This window comes from Prorops nasuta, unplaced genomic scaffold (genome assembly GCF_024137725.1).
Source record: "Prorops nasuta isolate Cenicafe-Biocafe unplaced genomic scaffold, Cenicafe_Pnas_1.2 PNAS00002, whole genome shotgun sequence".
NCBI lineage: Eukaryota > Metazoa > Arthropoda > Insecta > Hymenoptera > Bethylidae > Prorops > Prorops nasuta.
In genome coordinates, this window is record NW_027116799.1 from 4,551,311 (window position 1) to 4,571,683 (window position 20,373).

General features: G+C 44.9%; 3 protein-coding genes across 5 annotated transcripts in view; 2 read left to right on the forward strand and 1 right to left on the reverse strand.

Moving 5' to 3' along the window:
• The window catches only part of LOC136776233 (neural cell adhesion molecule 2-like), a 204,336-nt gene that overhangs the window by 150,081 nt on the left and 33,882 nt on the right, over positions 1 to 20,373 (reverse strand). The gene's annotated exons all lie outside the window — the stretch shown is intronic.
• LOC136778784 (glucose dehydrogenase [FAD, quinone]-like) lies at positions 2,537 to 10,152 on the forward strand. Its single transcript, XM_066735897.1, has 9 exons — positions 2,537 to 2,669; positions 2,887 to 3,097; positions 7,129 to 7,257; positions 7,570 to 7,766; positions 7,838 to 8,197; positions 8,323 to 8,788; positions 8,916 to 9,286; positions 9,409 to 9,503; positions 9,587 to 10,152. Exons 2-9 carry the CDS (start codon positions 2,890 to 2,892, stop codon positions 9,666 to 9,668), a joined length of 1,908 nt encoding a protein of 635 aa, XP_066591994.1. The 5' UTR covers positions 2,537 to 2,669; positions 2,887 to 2,889; the 3' UTR covers positions 9,669 to 10,152.
• On the forward strand, positions 10,396 to 13,192 carry LOC136778791 (glucose dehydrogenase [FAD, quinone]-like). Its single transcript, XM_066735909.1, has 8 exons — positions 10,396 to 10,515; positions 10,688 to 10,901; positions 10,992 to 11,120; positions 11,273 to 11,564; positions 11,636 to 11,900; positions 11,985 to 12,450; positions 12,541 to 12,911; positions 13,001 to 13,192. The coding sequence occupies exons 1-8, from the start codon at positions 10,513 to 10,515 to the stop codon at positions 13,088 to 13,090; spliced, it is 1,830 nt and encodes a 609-aa protein (XP_066592006.1). The 5' UTR covers positions 10,396 to 10,512; the 3' UTR covers positions 13,091 to 13,192.

Genomic DNA, 20,373 nt, shown 5'->3' on the forward strand with positions numbered 1-20,373 from the left:
GCTCGTTACAAACTTATACTTATTATCTACCGAAGATCTCACGATACGTGTCTGCGAGTAATATGATATATGTACGTATCTCGATCAAATGGAATTTCTACTTTGGTTGGAGAACACTTTTATCGTTCGTCTATATTTATTAAAAATAATTGAGTAAAGTAGGCATAATAAACGTGCGCGGTAGTCATCCTGTATTCAAAGTCTCTTCAATGCCAATAACTATCGATCGTTGATTAATATTGTATAGGTTGGGAAATCCTCGATCAGTCAACGATACATTACGTCGTTGAATAATTCCGTGGCGATTACATCTCCGATTGAAATTGCGAAATCATTCGACGTTGATTTCAAGGAAGTGAGATTTTCTCTTTTCCGATCGCTGGTCGAATGACTTGGATGTATATAGAGGCGGGGTGGGGTGGGGAGAAACCCAGCTATTACAACGATCAAATATTGACAAAATGGAAATACCTTGAAGATGAGCGTACATCTTTTCGCGGGACTGTGCAATTAGGGATGTTTAAGAATGAGAAATTGTCCCGAGAGACTGGTGTCTTGTACTTATTGGGGAGCCTCGCGCCAGTGTGCCATTGAATTTGTGGTAGTAGTGACCGATTGTACCGGAGCAGCAACGGTAATGAAAGTGGGTCTCTTTTTTCTCCCATTTCCTCGTTTTTCCCTTTCCATCCCGACTGTCTCCTCTCTTTAATCCTCCTCCTCCTCCTCCTCCTCCTCCTCCCCCTCTCCCTACTATGCGCCTCTCTTTTCAGAACACGCGTTGCGTTTCCCTCTCGTCGGACGTGTAAGCTAGAATTTATTAAAGGCCTTCGCCGTGCCGGTACAGTCCCCGCGACAACCGGAAAAAAGCCGGAAGTCCCATTGTTGAGCGCTCCAGCGTTTCCCGCGAAATATGATTTTTGTTCAACCGACTGTAATACGACGCGCACGCGTTAACAATGGGGAATTCGTCGTGAGAAACGCAATGGAATATTTCAAGGTTCCCTTGGAGCGTCGAGAGACGAAAAGCTGCGCCTATTGAAGTCTCAAACACATTCTGGATAACGCCTTTGGGATTTTAAGAAACCTTTTTAACGTTTATGGAGGAAAAGTGGATTTAAAGAGCCAGCTTTAATTTTTTTTAATCTGATAAAAACTTATTTTGTCGATATATTTTTTCTATAAAGTAGCGCTAGATAATTTTCATATTCCATAGACGTTCAACCACTCCAGTTTAATTGTATTTATTAAAAAAATAATTATCGACTTATCAGCGTTAATTAGAAATGTGTCGGATTATCTAAAGGATCTTTAATAATTTTGCACTATTGCGTCTAACTTTGTACTTTTTTTTTCGTTTAATAAATAAATATTATATTTTATTAACAGCTGTTCTGCTTTTTCATAACTGTATCAATGACTCTTTCAAAACTGGTTATAGTATTAAAAGAGCCAATTCATATCCTTTCTTGATAATTCATCGAAATATGAATGATACAGCTGATTTTTGTCATTATCGTTATCTTATTTATGTGTTACAATGAGAAACAAAACTATTAAGTGGCGTTATCTCTGTGATGTTTCAATCTTCTGATAACCATTTTTCACGTAATTTTATCAAAGTGGTTCGTTCCTGACAAACTTCCCGTAACGATTATTTTTCCAAATCATTTAAAGTATCTCGACAATCGTATCTAATATTAATACAAATTTCTCTCTCTCTCTCTCTCTGTCCATGCTAATCCGAAAAACCAGACCTGAGGATTTCATTGGCCCTTATTCGTCAATGTGATCGGTGATGGATTATGACTGTCATCTTTAACCTTTTACGCTAGGATTGATGGAATAACCGAACGAGAATAAACGGACGAATCGAGGCAGGGGTCGTGTAATAAAGGGGAGGGGGAGGGGGTAGTAGCGTATAATACGCGTAATCCAATTGGCCACGATAATTTCGGTAATAGCCATTTTCGTTCGGTGGCATCGGCTGGCAAACACGCTCTCTGCACCTCGCTGCAGGTCCAACGATGATGCCATTTGCGCGTATTGTGTGTGCACATGCAACCTTGTGCGAAATATTATCTCTCCAACGCACAACACATACGCTCCTTTACGTAGCATTATCATCCCACCATATACTGATCCTGACGTATGTATATCTATGTAAACTAACGCGAGGAGAACTATTGACCCCGTTTTACGACTCCTAGACTTGGATTATTCCTAAATGGACATTCTACACACACACACGCATATAGTAATATATCTCCCACGTTTTATTCCGGTGTCATAAACGTAAGCCAAATCATCCATCAATGGCAGATAATCAATTTATAGCTATATCTCGTTGAAAATCTAATGTCACGATGTGTGGTAACGTTGCTTGATGAACTTGACCTTGGGTTGAGCCGGATTAGAAGAAAATATAGTGGTATAATAATTATTTGTGTGATCGAATCATCATTTGTCTGTACCGGGGATTGGTCTTTAAGGTGGGAGACGAATTATAAAGTAGCGTTCTACGGTGAGAGGCTCTAGTTGCTCTCGGTCCGTTCACCAACCTCGAGAGGCCGAATCGATATCGTAGCACGTGCGGTCTCGGACAGTGTCACGCGTGTTTTGGTTTACCAAGTGCATTAACGTTAAGGACCTGCGCGATCGATTAGTTACACGTTAGTATCTCTTAATAACACATCCAACCTTCATCGTGCTAAATTACAATCAAAGCAGAGTTGGGGAAAATTAGCATTCGTCGCTCTAATAATTTTCGTGTCCTCCATTTGTCAGGGTTATAGAAAATGCTGACGCTCTGTACATAGATGAAAAATACAGGGATTTTAGCGTTAAGTTCGATAGGAGCGGTATTTTTAATTGGTAATTAAATTTCAGACAATGTCGTACAATTTATCGTTTACACCGGCCTGTTCGGTGCCGTTCCTGGGACCGAGCATGGCGCAAACCTGTCCTGGCTCGCAGTTTCTCATGTTCATGACGATATTGGACTTGTTCATAAGGGCGAAGGAGGATATTTCGCAGCTGTGCAGCCGCGTGAGGCCGGCCAGTCCTCCCGAATACTACTACGACTTTATCGTGGTTGGCGGTGAGTAAGGATTAATTTAAGTTCATCGAACGCGGACTCTCCCGCTTTTGCGTCACTCTTGGAATCATCGAACCGCGAAAGGTCGCGCGCCTCACGCCTCGCGCCTCGCTCTCCAACCTGCGAACGCTCTTCCACCTCTCCTCCTCGCCAGCGATAATAAATAATCCGCCAGACATTGAGATTCATTGTAGTTGTCTAAATAAAAATTGAATATAAACTCCCACGGGCGATGGAAATGGCAATGTTATCGCCAACTTTAAACTGAATTCCTGCGAGCGGAATGGAAGAGATTATAACTTTTACCCTCCCGTTCTCCTGTCACTTGGAGTTTAAACTGGGGGAATAAAGAAATAAGTTTGAACTTGAAAAACAAACGCTTTCGGTATAGCGTTCCTCTCTCCCCACCACACACGTACATCTATCTATATATATATATATATATATATATATATATATATATACGCAGTACCAACACGCGTGCATGCCACATATATACGTATAAAGACGCGCACACGTGTGCATCGACGATTTTCGAGATTCTATTCCTCGGTCGACCCAGCAGTCTCTCCCGTGCAATTTTTAAGCGCGTTAAACAATATAGGAACTCTGGTGGAGGATAGAAAGCACGCGAGGGAGAGCGACGCGATTGAATATTTTATGCGATGGCTGGGAAAAACCGACGGACCGATAAATCAAACACTGCCGACGCAGCCGCACATGGATCGCAATTCAATTTCTTCATTTGCCCACACCGCTAATTATCTTTTAAAGCTCCGATTTCACTCTTCTCCGCGTCATCCTCTTTATACCAGCCGCAAAATTGGCTGCGCACGGTCAACTAAGAGGGGATCGTTTGATTTTCTGGTCGAATTTCAAATTTTCCATAATGCGAAGCCTCCCCCCCCCCCCCCCCCCCTCCCATTTATTCCGCCAAAACTCGTGTTTCCACCGGTATGCGCGAGCCTCCACGTGTTTGTACGGAACAAACAAAATTATCTCGAATCGCGGATAGCGCGAATCGGCGAAAGCGCAATTGTTTTTCGTTGATTATCGTTGCAGGCCGCAGCGGCAGCGAAATGCGATTGACAGAGCTGTTTATAGACGGGATATTAATACAAACGGTTATTTATTCAAAACCGGTAGAAAGCAATTGTTCGATAGTTAATGAAATTTCGGTGGCGTCTGGGCCAAGTGATCGACGGTCTATTCTCCGAGACTACGAAGGGTGAACGAGGGGGGAGAATGTGCGGAGCGTGTACGTACGTCGAAAAGAGGGCAAAACGTGTAGAGAGATATAAAAATGCAAGGAATCGCGAGGCTTTGGAGAGTTTTTATCGGCAGATATAATTGTTTTGGCGCTGATTGAGTTAGCTGGCATTCCACGTAAATCGGCTCGGTTAATATCGTTGGCATTGCATGGGGCGTTAAGTGGCGCGAAACCTTCACTTTTCTTCTCTCCATTGTGAGAGACGCGGACGTCTGGTCTAGCGTAAAATACGCTCCGAGTAAACAGAGTCCAGGAATCACGGGAGCGCGTCGAGAGAGCACGAGTGTGTTCGTTCGCTGCGGAGACTCTGTGTGTGTGTGTGTGTATGTGAGTGAGAGAGAGACAGAGAGAGAGAGAGAGAGGGATGGGGGAGGGGGTAAACTGAAAGAGCCGCGTGTGTCGAATCGCTGTAGATACGCGATCTCCTTTCAGCGAGAGTGTTTGGCGATACAGCAACGAAGCGAGTTGCGCAAGCCGCGATCTGTTTTTACCAATACCAAACGGTTTTCACCCGGTGCACCGCGCGCGCAGCCTCGACTATTGCAACTCCTGGTACGATCGAAATCGCAAGATAAAAGAAGAAAAAATGGCAAACGAAGAAAAACACCGAGGAAGCGTAAGGATAACTTTTGAAACTCCTGCGGTACTATGAAATTATCCCGTTAAATGAATCATAACCGAAGAAAAATTTTATATGGGAAGATTGAGGCGAGCTTGTCGTGTATAATTAAGCGTTACGTTACGGCGTATGTTCCGCAAGAAAATTGCGGATTCTCTGTCAATTTCCAACAATGAAACTTTGTGGAATCTATCTCGCTCCAGTGTTTTGTACATTTATATTACTGCCATAATGCGATATTAGTAATTGATAGAAAAGGGTCGCTCTCGTGACCGAAGAATAAACAATGTGCTTCGCTCGCCAACGCAATACTTGCAGGCAAATTTGGCTAATGCCACGGTTCTATGTCTAATTACGCACTGCGCGCACGCCGCGATGAACAAAGGATGATGAGTGTACGAGGAGCGAAAGAAACGGAAACCTGCAGTGGATTTCGTTAATGACGATTCGCTTGGTTTGGGCCAAAACAATGTTGGGATGGAAACGAAAGTGGAAAAATCGTAGTTTTACCGGCGACCTCTTCGATGTTAATGATGGTCGGTTCAATGCTCGTGGAGGAAAACATGGGATAACGAAGGAAAGGGACGACGAGACTTTCACTCGAGGAGAATATGTAAGCATGGAAGAAGAAAATGCTTCCCTTTTTTCTACACACGCCCGTATCCGGTGTCATTACCAACGGAAGGAACAGGATCACGCGTGCGTTAATTTCAGAATCAGTTGCAAACTCATCAAGCTAATTATCAAGGCCAACACCTGACGCTGCACTACCGGTTCTTCCTCTCTTACCGTGGCGCGATTTTTATCTGGCACGCGAAAAAGACAAAAGTCCGTCGTTTTAGCAGTGAATTCCGAGTAGGAAGCAAACACCGAGGATAAAGCGGTCGACGCACGACAAGACGCGATCCTTGCGGATTGCTGATACAAGGACGATACTCGTCGAACGAGCGGCCACAGCCACGATAAGTCTCGGGCCTATGTTACTTACAAATTACTGTTATCGCATAAACATATCGTTGCACGGTGGTTCGTGACTAGAGCGGAAGTTACAGTGACGGCGGCAGGCCATCAGCACGGAGCAACCTGGAGCGAACGTACGCGAGTATACGTGTACAATGGCTAATCGGAAAAGCTTTGTGTTTCTCCAATTGGCCAAGCTGGCGAGAAACGAGGCAGATGCAAAATCGTCCTTTCAACCTGCATTTATCGGCTATTATTACATCTCCGAGCTTCTCGCCCGTCGATTGGGAACCGTCGTCGCTCGACCGAACACTTTGCAGTGCACTCTCCGTTTGTTTTCCTTCCACCTTCTCTCCTTACCCTTCGCTCCCCCCTCAAAAGTCATTCGTATATAAATATACGCCTCGGCTATCCTGCCATTGTCGAAGAGCCACTCCGTAGCTTTCTTTCGCGATAAACAGCAATTTCCACGCCCGTACTACCAACACCGATTCTATACAACGAAAAATGGACAAATGAAGGATGAGTGCGCGCTGTACACTTTCACTCGGTGCAGGGATCCGCTACGAATTTTACGATTTCGAGGGAAATCGCGTGATCGATCGAACGGTGGATTGCCAGGTGTTGAGAGAGGTAACAAGGTAAAGCGCGTCTAGAATTCAGCGTTTGTAGCTCTCGCGGTTGCATTAGCTTTGTCGTGTTGTATGTACGCTGATTATTGCGAAGCACTTTCGTTCCGCGTTGTACGCAAATGGTTTTAGAAGGTGAAACACGTTCCGGGCATTGTATGCCCGGTATACGGGATATAAGCACGAGCGATTGACGAGCATTTGGCGAGCCATTGCCAAGGCCTCGGCAAACCGCTTTCTACTGCAATCTAACTACGTACAGCATTCTTTCTCAAGCTGGCCTACGTGCCATGTGTAGTACCTCTCTCTCTCTCTCTATATATATATATATATATATATACATGTAATAGGTGCGACGTCAGTAATCACAGCTAGTTATGCGTAGCCAATCCCCTGCACAATTATTACGTAACATTACCTCTGTCAGAAACGCTGAGAGAACGTAGCTTCTAAATTATTTCTAATTAGCCCGGCTGTACTGGGCAAATTGCACGCATAACCTACAATTAGTCCTTAATGGATCTAATTAAAGCAAAGTTTCATTTCGGCTTCATAGGTGGATCGGCGGGTGCCGTGGTTGCGTCCAGGCTCAGCGATGTAGCCCAGTGGAAAGTTTTATTGTTGGAAGCGGGTCCGGACGAGCCTCCCGGTGCTGATGTTCCTAGTATGGTAGCAATGTTCCTAGGTAAGTAGTACATTAGGGATAAATATATAAACAAATTTTCCACATCCCTCTTCATTTCGATATCGCGTTGATTTTCATGGAAAGTTTATATTGCTAAATGTAAAACTCGATAGACATTCCTCAAAATGATGATGTAAATATTGAGTATCTTGCTCGATGTGTTACTCGCGTGAAAAATCGATACTTTTATTATTGTACTTGACGAGAGACGTACCACACCGAGAGAATAACGTGATATTTACCCACGGGTGTTATATAGAGTACTCGCGACCGAAGCGTCAATCCTAATTACGATTATATTTCTAATTCCAGGAAGCGAGATTGATTGGCAATATCGAACGGTTAATGAAAGGAACGCGTGCCTCTCGACGGGCGGCTCGTGCAGTTGGCCTCGTGGCAAAAACCTCGGTGGCAGCTCCGTGCACAACGGTATGATGTATATACGAGGTCACGCCAAAGATTACAACCGCTGGGCTAGCATGGGTAACAGAGGCTGGTCCTGGAACGAGGTACTTTGCGATACAGTTAATTCCACGCTTCCGACGATTGGCAGCGAGATAAATATATACTTCTTGCACAGGTGCTGCCGTACTTCATGTGTTCGGAGAACAATACCGAGATCAACAGGGTCGGCAGAAAGTATCACTCCTACGGAGGAATGTTGGCGGTGGAGAGGTTCCCGTGGCAGCCGAAGATCACACGGGACATTTTCCGTGCCGCCGCGGAAAGGGGATATCCCCTGAGCGAGGACCTTAACGGCGATCAATACACGGGATTCACCGTTGCCCAAACCAACAGCAGAGACGGCGTACGAGTCAGCAGCGCTTCGGCCTTCCTGAGGCCCGTCAGGCACCGGAAGAACCTCCACGTAGCGCTGAACGCGACTGCCACGAGAATTATCATTGAAAATTTCCAGGCAGTCGGCGTTGAATATATTCAGGTAAGTTTATTTTTCTCAGCGACAAGCCACGCTATCTCCTGCTCCTGCTAGTCGGGTCGTGATCGATCCTCGCCTAACGAGGGAGAGCAGTATATTTGTTCAGAGTGGAATTTCAATGATAATAGGACGGTGAGGTTCGAGTTGCACGAGCTGCGAGGGAGGTGGTGGTTTCTGGAGGTGCCGTAAACTCTCCGCAATTGCTGCTCTTGTCCGGGATTGGGCCACAGGAGCATCTACGATCCGTAAACGTGAGTGTCGTCAAGGACCTTCCAGGAGTCGGTGAAAATCTCCAGAATCACGTGTCCTACACCCTATCCTTCACCATCAACGAGCCGAACGTGTACGACCTTAACTGGGCCACTGCACTCGAGTACGTATCCTTCCACAAAGGACCAATGGCGTCTACAGGCTTGAGCCAGGTCACGGGAATACTGTCCTCGAGGTACAGCAGCCAGGACGATCCTGACCTTCAGTTTTATTTCGGCGGCTATCAAGCCGCTTGTGCTTCCACCGGCAGAATCGGCGAGCCACTGGACAACGGCTCTCGCAGCATTAGCATTTCACCGACTAATCTTCATCCACGTAGCAGAGGTAATTCGACCAATTCCTATTTTCATTCCAACACTGATGACACATTAATGTATGCAAATCCAAAAATCTCTTCTCTAATTACCATTGAAGACGAATGGCAAATTCATTATTGCTCCGATATATGCAGGTACACTACGCTTGCGCAGCAATAATCCCTTGGAACATCCCATAATCGAGGGGAATTATTTGAGCGATCCCTTGGATGCTGCTATTCTGATAGAAGGAATCCAGATTGCTCTATCGCTGGCCAACACTACATCCTTGGCTAAGTACAATATTAGCCTGAGCAACCCACAAATAGCGGCTTGCGCACGCTTCCCGTATCTCAGTAATGAGTATTGGAATTGCGCTGTACGCCAGGATACGGGACCGGAAAACCATCAGGGAGGATCCTGCAAAATGGGTCCACCGGGCGATCCCATGGCAGTGGTGGACCCTACCCTCAGGGTTTACGGTATCAAAGGTCTCCGAGTCGCCGACACGTCCATCATGCCACAGGTAACTTAATCTTTCAAATATTCTATATATATATATATATATATATGTATGCTATATATAATTCAGAGTATCACACGGTTAAACGAAAGGGCGAAGATCACTAATCGCACGTATCCTTTCAGCTGACTTCTGGTAACACCGGAGCACCAGCAATGATGATCGGTGAAAGAGCAGCGTCATTCATCAAACACGACTGGGGCGTCGGAGCCACACAATGGTACGGATATGGCCAATATAGGAATTCGAGGCACAACCACGGGAAGAATTATTAGTCATCAGCAATTTACCATGTGTCATTAGCTACCGTCCGACGGTCGAGAGTTCGCTGGACCTCTTGCTCTGGGGCATCAAGTACATCGACTGGGACCAAAGCATCTGGTAGACGACAAACCTCAGCTCCATCTAGTCCAACAATCAACGAGCTTACCGAACATCACAGAAACCTCGCTTTATTTTTATCCATTCCGCATGGTGATTTATTGATCCTCAACCGGGATATTCTCCTAGCTATATAGACCGATAAAAAAGCAGCTGTCATTCTTACATCACTTTTGGTTTGTCATTTTGCGAAGGTCATGATATAAATATCATGCTAATTTCTCTGTATATAATACGGAATAATTAGTACTCTTGTAACAAACGACAAACGATGATGGAAAAATCCTAGCCCATGATAGGAGAGAAGGATGGAGACTATTGAAAGAATCTTCCTCTCTCTTTTGCGCGCCAGAATATATAGAGACCGAAATATATGATACACGATCGAATTCGTGCAAAGAAGACAATGTTAACTTGCGCCGATCATCAGTCAAAATGTCAGTATTGCTCTAACTGGAAAATATTGTAAATAAATTATTTATTTCGTGCATACGGATGTATGAGGACTACTGATTGTTTAATACTGTATCTACGCGCTTCTTCCCGGTAGGCAATCTTTTTCTTCGAATAGCTGTTGAGCAATCCATTGCGGAAGGCTATGATAGATAACTACGTGCTTCGCGAATGTAGTCGTAATCTACGGCTTTAACAAATAGCTGTGAAGCTACACAGTTGTCAGACTATCGTATTTTACGATATAGGGGTAATATATTCGTAAGTATGCATTTTGTAGCACGGTGCGAAAAACTGGACAATATATAAGACAGTGCTTGCACCGCAACCGCATACAGTTGCCGTAAGAACTGTGACGGGCTCTCGAGACGTAAACGTATAAGGGTGCCCATAAAATGGTACGTCCACTCGATAAAACCTATTATCATGATTCACCGTTAATAAGTCGCGCGAATTATAATTTCCGATGAGAGTACACTGATTTTTATTGCCTTCTATATATATATATATATATATATACCTAAAGAAGGCACACATATATACATTTACACATGTCTCTGTCCGAAACAGGAGTTTAGTAGTTACGAGCCGGACAGCTTGTTTTGCTCGAATCCCTTCTTCGGTGGTCCACAACTGACCGACGTCTGTCCTGGAAACCAATATCTGTTGTTTTTCGGATTACTCAACGCTCTGGTCTCGTCGAGCGTTAAAATCGCTGATCCGTGCGGACGTATAAATCCCGTTAAGAGACCCTTGCCTACTTATGATTATATTGTCGTTGGAGGTGAGAGGAAAATCGTTCGTCGTGCATATAAAAAGCGTTTCTTCCCCGAGTTATAACGCTGATGCTGTAAGCTACTTAAATGTCATTTAGGTGGAGCGGCGGGCCCGACTGTAGCTGCGAGATTAAGCGAAGTATCCAAGTGGAAAGTGTTGCTCGTTGAAGCTGGACCGGATGAGCCTGCTGCCGCTGAAATTCCCAGCAATCTTCAGCTATTCCTAGGCAATTCATTTTTCCAATATTTCACTACTCAAATATAATGCCACTCGTCGTATTATCATTATACGCTTCAACTTTATTCTTCTCATTTCCGCTTTTAATTCGCTTCTTACTTTATCCATCTACTATCTTTATATACATGTATATATACACAGGTACCGAATTGGACTTTAACTATACGACGACGAACGAGTCTCATGCTTGCCTGGGCAACGGTGGAAAATGCAAGTTTCCCAGAGGAAGAAATTTAGGAGGATGCACGGTACATCACGGGATGGCGTACCATCGTGGCCACGCCAAGGATTATGAAAGATGGGTGGACATGGGAAACAAAGGCTGGTCCTACGACGAAGTGATGCCCTACTACTTGAAATCGGAAGACAACAGGGAAATTGGAAGAGTGAGTTCCAAGTACCATGCAAGGGGAGGTCCGATGACTGTCGAGAGGTATGCCAGAAATTTAATTAGTCGAACGGTTTAAAATTATTTTTTCATCGAAATTCCTTTTATATTCCAAGGTTTCCGTGGCAACCGCCATTCGCCTGGGATATCCTGAAGGCGGCCGAAGAGACGGGCTACGGCGTCACCGAGGACATGGTTGGCGATAAAATTTTGGGCTTCACGGTGGCTCAGACCATCAGCAGGGATGGTGTCAGATTGAGCAGCTCCTCGGTCTATCTGAGACCCATCAAGGACAGACCAAATCTGCACGTGGCCCTCGACTCGCCGGTCACGCAGATCATAATGCGGAACAAGAAAGCCGTTGGTGTCAGATACGTCTCGGTAATCAACGAATTTTCATAGCACTCGTCTCACGGAGCGATGCGCGAACGACACGCTCGATAAAGTTGAGGAAATCATTTTTAGAACGGAGTACGTCGCACGGTAATGGCGAGAAAGGAAATTATTCTGACGGCTGGCTCGATCAATTCTCCGCAACTCTTGCTATTATCCGGAATTGGTCCGAAAGAACAATTGAAGTCCCAGGGGATTCGCGTGGTCCACGATTTGCCTGGCGTCGGTGAAAATCTACACAATCACGCGTCCTTCGGTCTTGATTTCGCGTTGAACGAGAAAGCCGATAATCTCTTGAATATCCAAACGTCCGACCTCTATCTATATAATCAAACGGGGCCGTTGTCCGGAACTGGATTGGCTCAAGTAACCGGAATCGTCGCGTCAAATTTTACCACCAAGGACGATCCCGATATTCAGATATTCTTTGCGGGCTACCAAGCGACCTGCCCTAACACCAAGATCGCCGATCTGCAAACTTACAACGATCGATCCGTAATAAGGATGACTTCGGTGAATATTCAAACTCGCAGCAGAGGTAATTTTCTTATTGCTTCTTCCTCTTCTCATTCGCCAATTTTCGACTGAAACCAACTCGGTGATTGCAAATCGAAATTCTTCGTCGCAGGTCGTCTCACCCTGAAGAGCAAAGACCCGCTGGCTTCGCCCGTCATTTGGAGCAACGAGTTATCGAATCCCGAGGATCCACAGATTATTCTGCAGGGGTTGAAGGTCATCTTGAAGTTGGCCAATTCAACGGTGATGCAGGAACATGGATTGACCTTGATAAGCGAGCCTGTCGAGGAGTGCAAGAAACACGGATTCGGAACCGACCAGTACTGGATTTGCGCGATCCAATGGAAAACAAGGCCCGAGAACCATCAATCCGGAACTTGCAGAATGGGTCCATCCAGCGATCCTCTGTCCGTGGTCGATCCCGAACTCAAGGTCCACGGTATTGAAAATCTACGCGTGGCCGATGCTTCTATAATGCCACAGGTAAATCTTACACTGCTATCGCGTGCAAACAAATTCGCCTCCCCGATATAACACGAAATTCCATTCTATTCGAATTATCTTTTCGATAGGTCGTTTCCGGTAATCCTGTAGCGGCTATTGTCATGATCGGTGAACGAGTCGCGGATTTCATAAAGAAAGACGAGGGAATACGGATTTAACCAGAGTGGATAAAGCCGAGTTTAAGCTTTGATGGTTTGATGGAAATCGTATGCATAATGTTTGTATATAGTAGAGTATAAATATATATTAATAGAAGCGAATTGTGGATTTGTTGACGAAAACCTCGTAGAAAAATTTTGTATTCCCGCTCGGTAAGAACAGGATGAAAGGGATGTAATAGAAGTTGGCTGGAAAGTGAATGGTACATATGGTTTGAGGGGGTAGAGGAGGAAGAATGAAAGTTACAAGGGTGACGAGGTACACACGCGAGCTCCTCCTTCGACTTGGCGCAGTTCATATATCGTGCAGACCGATTTGCCATCTCTCGGCTCAATCTCGCTGGCCATTCATACAGGTACACACACACATATATACAGAGGGAATTTTCTGTTCTGTGTCCGGAACTTCCTTTAAAGCGGCCAATCTCCCATTTTTCCATTATTGCACCTTCTCTTATGGCTTGTTTACTAAATTCTTCCAACCAGTAACATAATCTTCGTGAACGGTGTCACGTGCGCTGGCGTAGTTTCGCAAAGGATTAATTATATCTCTATGTGCTAGCCGAACGGGGATTAAGAGGCTTTTCAGAGCGACGGCTTGATGGTACTCGATGTACAGATATCGTCAAACTCTGTGTAACTCCATTGACCAGATTACCAGAATTAGTCTTTGCGATGATTCAATGAGAGCTAATAACCATCCAAGCCTCTCTCCCTTCATCGTCCCACGAGAAATTAACTCGCAAATTGCATATAAAAATATCGTACGGTCTCATCTGAATAACGATCAATCAAGCCAGGAAGCATCAAGAATAGACGAGATCGTGTTGAGTAAAAAAGTCCATTTCCGGCTTGAGCGTTATTCAAATGATAGTCTGTGTGCTATATATATATATATATATGGAGGTTGGGCGAGTCCGAGCAGATGATGAGATAAACAAATCATAAATAAAAGATTGGACACGAGGGGTGGGGGGAGGGAGGAAGAGGGGGGGGGGGGAGGTAAATGGTCGCTCGTACGTCGGAGAGAAGAATAGGAGAGGGACCGGTCGTTCTAGACTTTGGTGCTGGTGGCTTGGTCGTTGCGCCAGGAGCGTAACGACCGCTTTGAATTTCATGAGGGTGCGAATGAATTCATGGTGGGATGGCGGGGGCGCGCGCGCGCTCCTCCCTGGCCCTGGAGACTCCGCACGATTCGAAACGCTTCACTCCGCTGTCCCTATGTTCGTTCCGTAGCAGCAACCACCAGTAATTCATAAGGAACAATTTTGACGGTGATGACGCGCCCTACCGCTGCAGCATCTTCCACCGTGCACATAGTGTTGCACACTATACCTGCCGCACCGGAGGAGTCTCCGCTGCTGCTTTAAATCGCTTCGCTTGTGCTGCACGCCTCTGCCCATCCCCCCCCCCCCCCCCTCCTCATCCTCGCCCCATACCGCACAGTCCACGCCAACTTTTGCCAGCTAAATTTTTCTCCGCTGACCATTAAACGCGTTTGTACACGCGTTCCGCATGAATTCAACGATCAACCCCCCACCCCCAGCCCGTAATGCAGTTGCCGAGTTTCGCGATGAGGCTTCCACTCTGCTTTTCAGCGGAATTCTCGTCTCGTCGTTATATCGATTAGACGCCTTTGGCGATGGAAACGACTGCAGCAGACCTTCCGGAAAGATAGCTGCGTGGATCCGGGGTCGAAATTACAAGGTAATTCTCGGGGCGCTTCGTCGCGGCTGTCGCTACGAATCCAATTAGGTCGCGCGAGACTTTTGTATCAACATTGTAACAAGATCTCCCGCGCTTCGTTACGTCACGGTACGAGTGCTTTGACGTTCGGATTTATAACTCTCAGCGGTGGTAATTCGGTGTTAACTCTCGCCTTTATGAAATTACTCGGGAGTCGGATAAGGGGGTGACGCGCCGTCTAGGATAAAAAGGTAAACATACAAAAGCCGAAAAAAAGAGATAGCCATTAAATCGCTCGCTATTAGATAAATCAAATTCCAGCCGCGCTATATATATACGAGTGCGAATAAAATTTCATATCGCAGCTAGTGACCGACTTGGCAGTGCAGGGCGAGAGTCTCGCATTTCGCTTATTCCTGGAAATGGAACAGCATTTATATAGCGATACTCGATATATCTTTGGTAATTCCGGACACGTTACAGCAGAAATACCGAATGCTATTGCCGACAATAATCCCGAAGATTCGCTGACGAACTATTTTTTAATTATTAACTTACCAGCTATACGTTACACGAGTATTAACTACGCACACCGTTTCGCGTTGCAAAGGATCTCTTCAGCAGCAATAATTGAAACGAATTCACCGTGCTGGAAAAATTCACAATTTTCTCATAATTTCTGTGCAATCAACGATCGTTGCAGCTTCCACTCATAGTCTATTCCACGTAGCACGAGTCAGCGTATTCAACGAGGGGTCGCGAGAGTATATTTTTTTGTTGTTTTTCTTGTAACAAGGTTCAAGGATGAGCTTTAACTGCGGAGATAAGAGACGTGGAGGAAGGTGAGGCTTCAGTGAGATGGAGGGTAGGGGAGGGGGATGAAGAGTATCAACATAATTATAGCTTTAATGACTTGTAGTTTAATTGGGTAGGAAGCAAATCGGTTTTCAATAATCCGTCAAAGAGCTCCTTTAGCTTCATATCCTATTGGCACGGTCATTCGAAGCCACGCAATCAGATCAGGGATTTAGTTGGGTGGAGCCACGATGTACAGAGGCTTCGAAAGCTCGCAAATAGCCGTCCCTGTTTCATTATTGTCAATTAACAAATTCCCAATGTCTCGCGGCGCGCCTCTGCTAGGAGGCGAGGGCGAGCATGGAAATCGCAATCTCGTTTGGACCCTTGAAAGCTCGCACGGCTTTCGAGGGCACCGTGGAGGATCCCGGATTTGTTGGCGTTTCCACAACAGCTAGGGAATGGAGAGGGAGAGAGAGGCCTTCCCCCAACCTATAACCCCTCGCTTGTCCCCGGTCAAATTGCAATTCTGATCTCTCGACTCCCACCCTTTCCCTGGAAATGCAATTCCCGGTCGGAAGACGCAATATCGCGACCTCCTTGAGCCTCCCGCTTATAATCCGCGATCCGGCCGCCTAATTGGAAAAAGTCAAATTGCTTAGTCGGCGAAAGGAATCAATGCTGGGACTCCCGATGGGGTATCGATGTACTCCGAGCAAAACCTTAACGCGATCGGATGACGCGGAGACAAAAAGGCTATGTAGGCCAGATGAGATGTAATCATCAGCGTTTCATGGAGATTTTCAGCTTCGTATACGAAGCTTTGTTTCGCCATGCGATGCGTGCAACTAAAAAACAATGAAAATAAAAAGTAATAAAGACAAAACATGGCAGCTACAAAGACCCGTTATAACTCTATGCAAACAGATGATATTTTTTTTGTCGCTTCGATCGGATTGGTCAGCACGAACGAATATATCCACACGCTTACCAGTGGGTGAAATAGGATTGCACTGTCGGGTCGCGAAAGCTCCTCTGTGACTCTATCCCTAAAATACAACGGTACAATCATTACCCAGTGCGCGCTTGTGTTTTCCCAAAGCTGTAACGGATAAACCGTGCGTCGAAACACGAAGCAATGACATTTCTCTTCTCCACTCAAACTATCCTCCCAACTTTTTTCATATACCAGTCTCCGGCATACTTTCGCTATACGCGCTATTCGCGTCACGCGTACAAATTTATCTAGCAATATTTATTTTGCCAGGCAGGCACCGAAGCAATAAGGCCCTTGAATTTTATCTCTTTCCATCTCGTTGCTGTATACATATATATATATACGTGCTAGTTGATAACTAATATTTCTTGAGAATTAAATTAAGGCATGCAGGAAGCGTTTAACTCCGCAGTATATGCTTCCATCGCGATATTATACGTTTGCGTTTGACGAGGGCTTGCTTAATTCTTCGCTTAACCATAGGACGAGGATAGTATCGTCGAGTAAGCCGCGATAATGCAGCACACGGACCACTCGAAAATGGCGATTTCGTGTCGATGCGTAATGAATTGCCCGGTAACAGTACGCCAAACAATTGATTAATCACTGAAAATACGATCGAGTAAATCCGACAAAAGCTCCCGACATTTGCCTCCGCCGGCCTGCCGAGCGATGGCTAGGAGGCTTTTGTTGCCATTGATTTATCCGCTCGTCGTTCTCCGATCCGAATTTCATAGTATTATTCTACGCGATCACAATTGACAATCGGTTTTTATAGCTGTAGCGCACGAGGCGCGTACTGACACCTCGCGGAAGTTTTTAATGAAAAATAGCACGAGGGGGAAAATGATGCTTCGACAATGTTTCCCTGCTCCAGATGCGGCTGCGATAGGTACAGCTAGGAGCAGCGTCCAAAAGAAATGAAATAGGAGTTTCTCGTGATTATACGGATGGACTAAGTTAGATAACGATGCAGATTTTCCTCGCTTTAAGTTTCTCCCCATTTCTTGGCATTTATTGCGAGACCCACGAAAACAGCTTCCTCTTGTTTGTTCCGCTCCGCACCCTCCTAGGATTCTGTCGGCATAAGTAATGACCGCTGCCAGAAATTTTCACCGAAAGAACTTAACTCGCGTGGTCCTAGACTACTTTACTCAAGGATGCCTTAAACAATGCGAAACAACTCGTTAAATTCTTCCCCATTCTCTCTCTTTCTCTGTCTCTCTATATCTTCTTTGCTTTCTCTCCATTTCATCCAGATAAAAGATATTTTCAAGGAATCTCTCCGTCTCATGTCGATTATGCTAATCTAATTTGTTTTCATATTTCTACGGTAATTAATTATCTTTGATCATAAGGACAAATAAATGTAATTCGAGCATGGTAAACGACTTTCGAAAGTTGAAGCTTCGAACTACATATTCAGCATTGATTGGCCTACTTTCAATCTTAAGCTTTCCATTTGAGTATTTGCTTCATTAGTTAGCTACTGAAATTGTTTGCTCGTGATTCAATCGATATTATGCTGCACCCCTCTCCTTCGCCTCTCTCTCTCTCTCTCTCTCTCTCTCGCTCCTTCTTAATTAAGAACACTATAAATCAGTCAGAGACGCTACTATTGACATTGTTTCCCAACCAGTGATAAAACGAGATTATACCATCCTACCTACACACAATTCGAAATTATCAATCATTAAAGTTGTCGCTATTTTCCAAAGCCATGTTAAATATAGTAGACCAATCCATTTTCGGCATACATAAAGCTATTAATGAAAATTTATCGCAATTGGAACAATGCATAAAATATGTATTTTATAATAGCTTATATGCCAATAAATATTAATTTAAATTTAAACGACTTAAAGTGTACTCGTTTAAATAATAAACTGTCAGATGAAAATTATTGCGTTCTTCATACATTTGCCAATAATGCTCGATAATAATACGAGATATAAATAAATATCGCGCATATATAGTTGTACAACCATATCTTTCTCTCTTTCTCTTTATTGATAAATACATTTAATTTTATTACGCAGTAAGGTTTAAAGACTGAGATGATGTTTTCACCGTAAGAGGGGAATGGATGATGAAAAATATTCTATCCTGAGTGTAGATAGACCGTCGCTTCGCTGAATCTGTATTTACATGAGTTCATAAAAAAAGATTGATATACGCGTGGATATAGGGAGTAAGAGAGAGAGAGAGAGAGAGAGAAGGGGATGGGAAGAGGGTATGGGAGGGAAAGAGGGAAAAGTGGTAGGTGCGTGGGAGAAAACGATAGAGTAAATGTTCTCTTGTGAAGAGTCAACGAATGGCTAGGAAAATGTCAATAATATCAATAGCTCGAGCAAACAGACAAATATTGCCAGTCGCCGTAAATCATAAAAATGTTTTGCCACTCACCCTCTTATCCATTTGATTGCCCTCTTTCACTCAGTAGTCTCTCACTCTAGCTCACATATTTATATATTTTTACATTGGAAGAGCAGGAGGGGGGAGAGGAGCGGAGGGTGGTTTTTCACGGGAACAGGTGACAGTGAAATATGAGATAAGATCAAGTTATTATAATGGGAGTGAGAGGATAAAAAAAGTGGAAAAGAGAGACTGGTGATCGGACGTGATTTGCGATGGAAATAAAATTTTCGATAAAATACATGGAGCGAGTAAGGGAGAAAAAGAAGAAATGACAGAGAGAGGGTGAGATACGACGAGGTAAAATCTGGCTCGATGTTCAAGGGGGCAATCTAGGGGAGAATAGCACGTCGAAGGAGGAAGTGGCGGATGATGGTGGAAAGAGGCGAAAGGGGGAGGGGCTGGAGGGAGCGGTGGTACAAGGCTGGGGTTATGCCGAGCGGAAGAAAAGTAAGGTTAACGGGGTGAGGGAGAGCTGGCTTATATATCGAGGCGGAAAGTAAGAAAAGTGGGTCGTTTGTAGTGGCGCTTATCGTTCGTGGCTAGTGGCTCGGAAACGATATCGCTTCTTTCAGAAGACCCTCCTCGTTTAATTAGTCCAATTACGCTTAATAATCGCCCTGACGACCGGATACCTCTCTGACGGATATGCAACAACAACGACACCAGCAACAACAACAACAAAGCTACGACGATGGAGAGGAACTCGACAGTGTCAGCGAGAGATTTTACTCTGTGCTCATCGATGCCTTTTTCAGTACACGTTGCATCTTTTGAGCCAGACTGAGGGTGATGGGAGAGGAGGAGAAGAGGGGGGGGGCGGTCCTGGCTTTGTAGCGGAGACAGCTATCGTTATCGATAAACTTTAATGGAACGACAAACGACTGGCCAACCGTATGAGAAAAGAGCGCACGCGTTAAACAAACGACCAACCATTTGCTGTGTACATCCCCGGGTTTCATCCCCTCCCCCTTCATAATAAGTCTCGATCGAATTAATTTTGTCCGAGTCTCGTATTCTTCGAATTCTTTTCAATTATTGGCAATATACGGGGGATCGATAATTAATGGGAAAGACATTCGTTTATTGTTACAACGAAATATCTTTCACTCAAGCGTGATAGCAATCGTGTAGGATAAACGCGCAAATATTGCCATCGACCGTAAATCGCAAAAACAACGAGCGTCGTCAGGATGGGGATTTATGCACGCGTTGGATTCCGCGCAACAACCGGCCGTCTCTCCTCCGCTCGCCTCGCTTACAGTTTTCCAACGCTATACTTGCAGTGTTTTTGCCATATCCGCTTCCGCTTTCCTGCAACTGGATCGCACGCGTGCGTAAACGCATTTTTCCCCCGGCACGCCCTACAACGTCCAATCCAGCCAGCCGG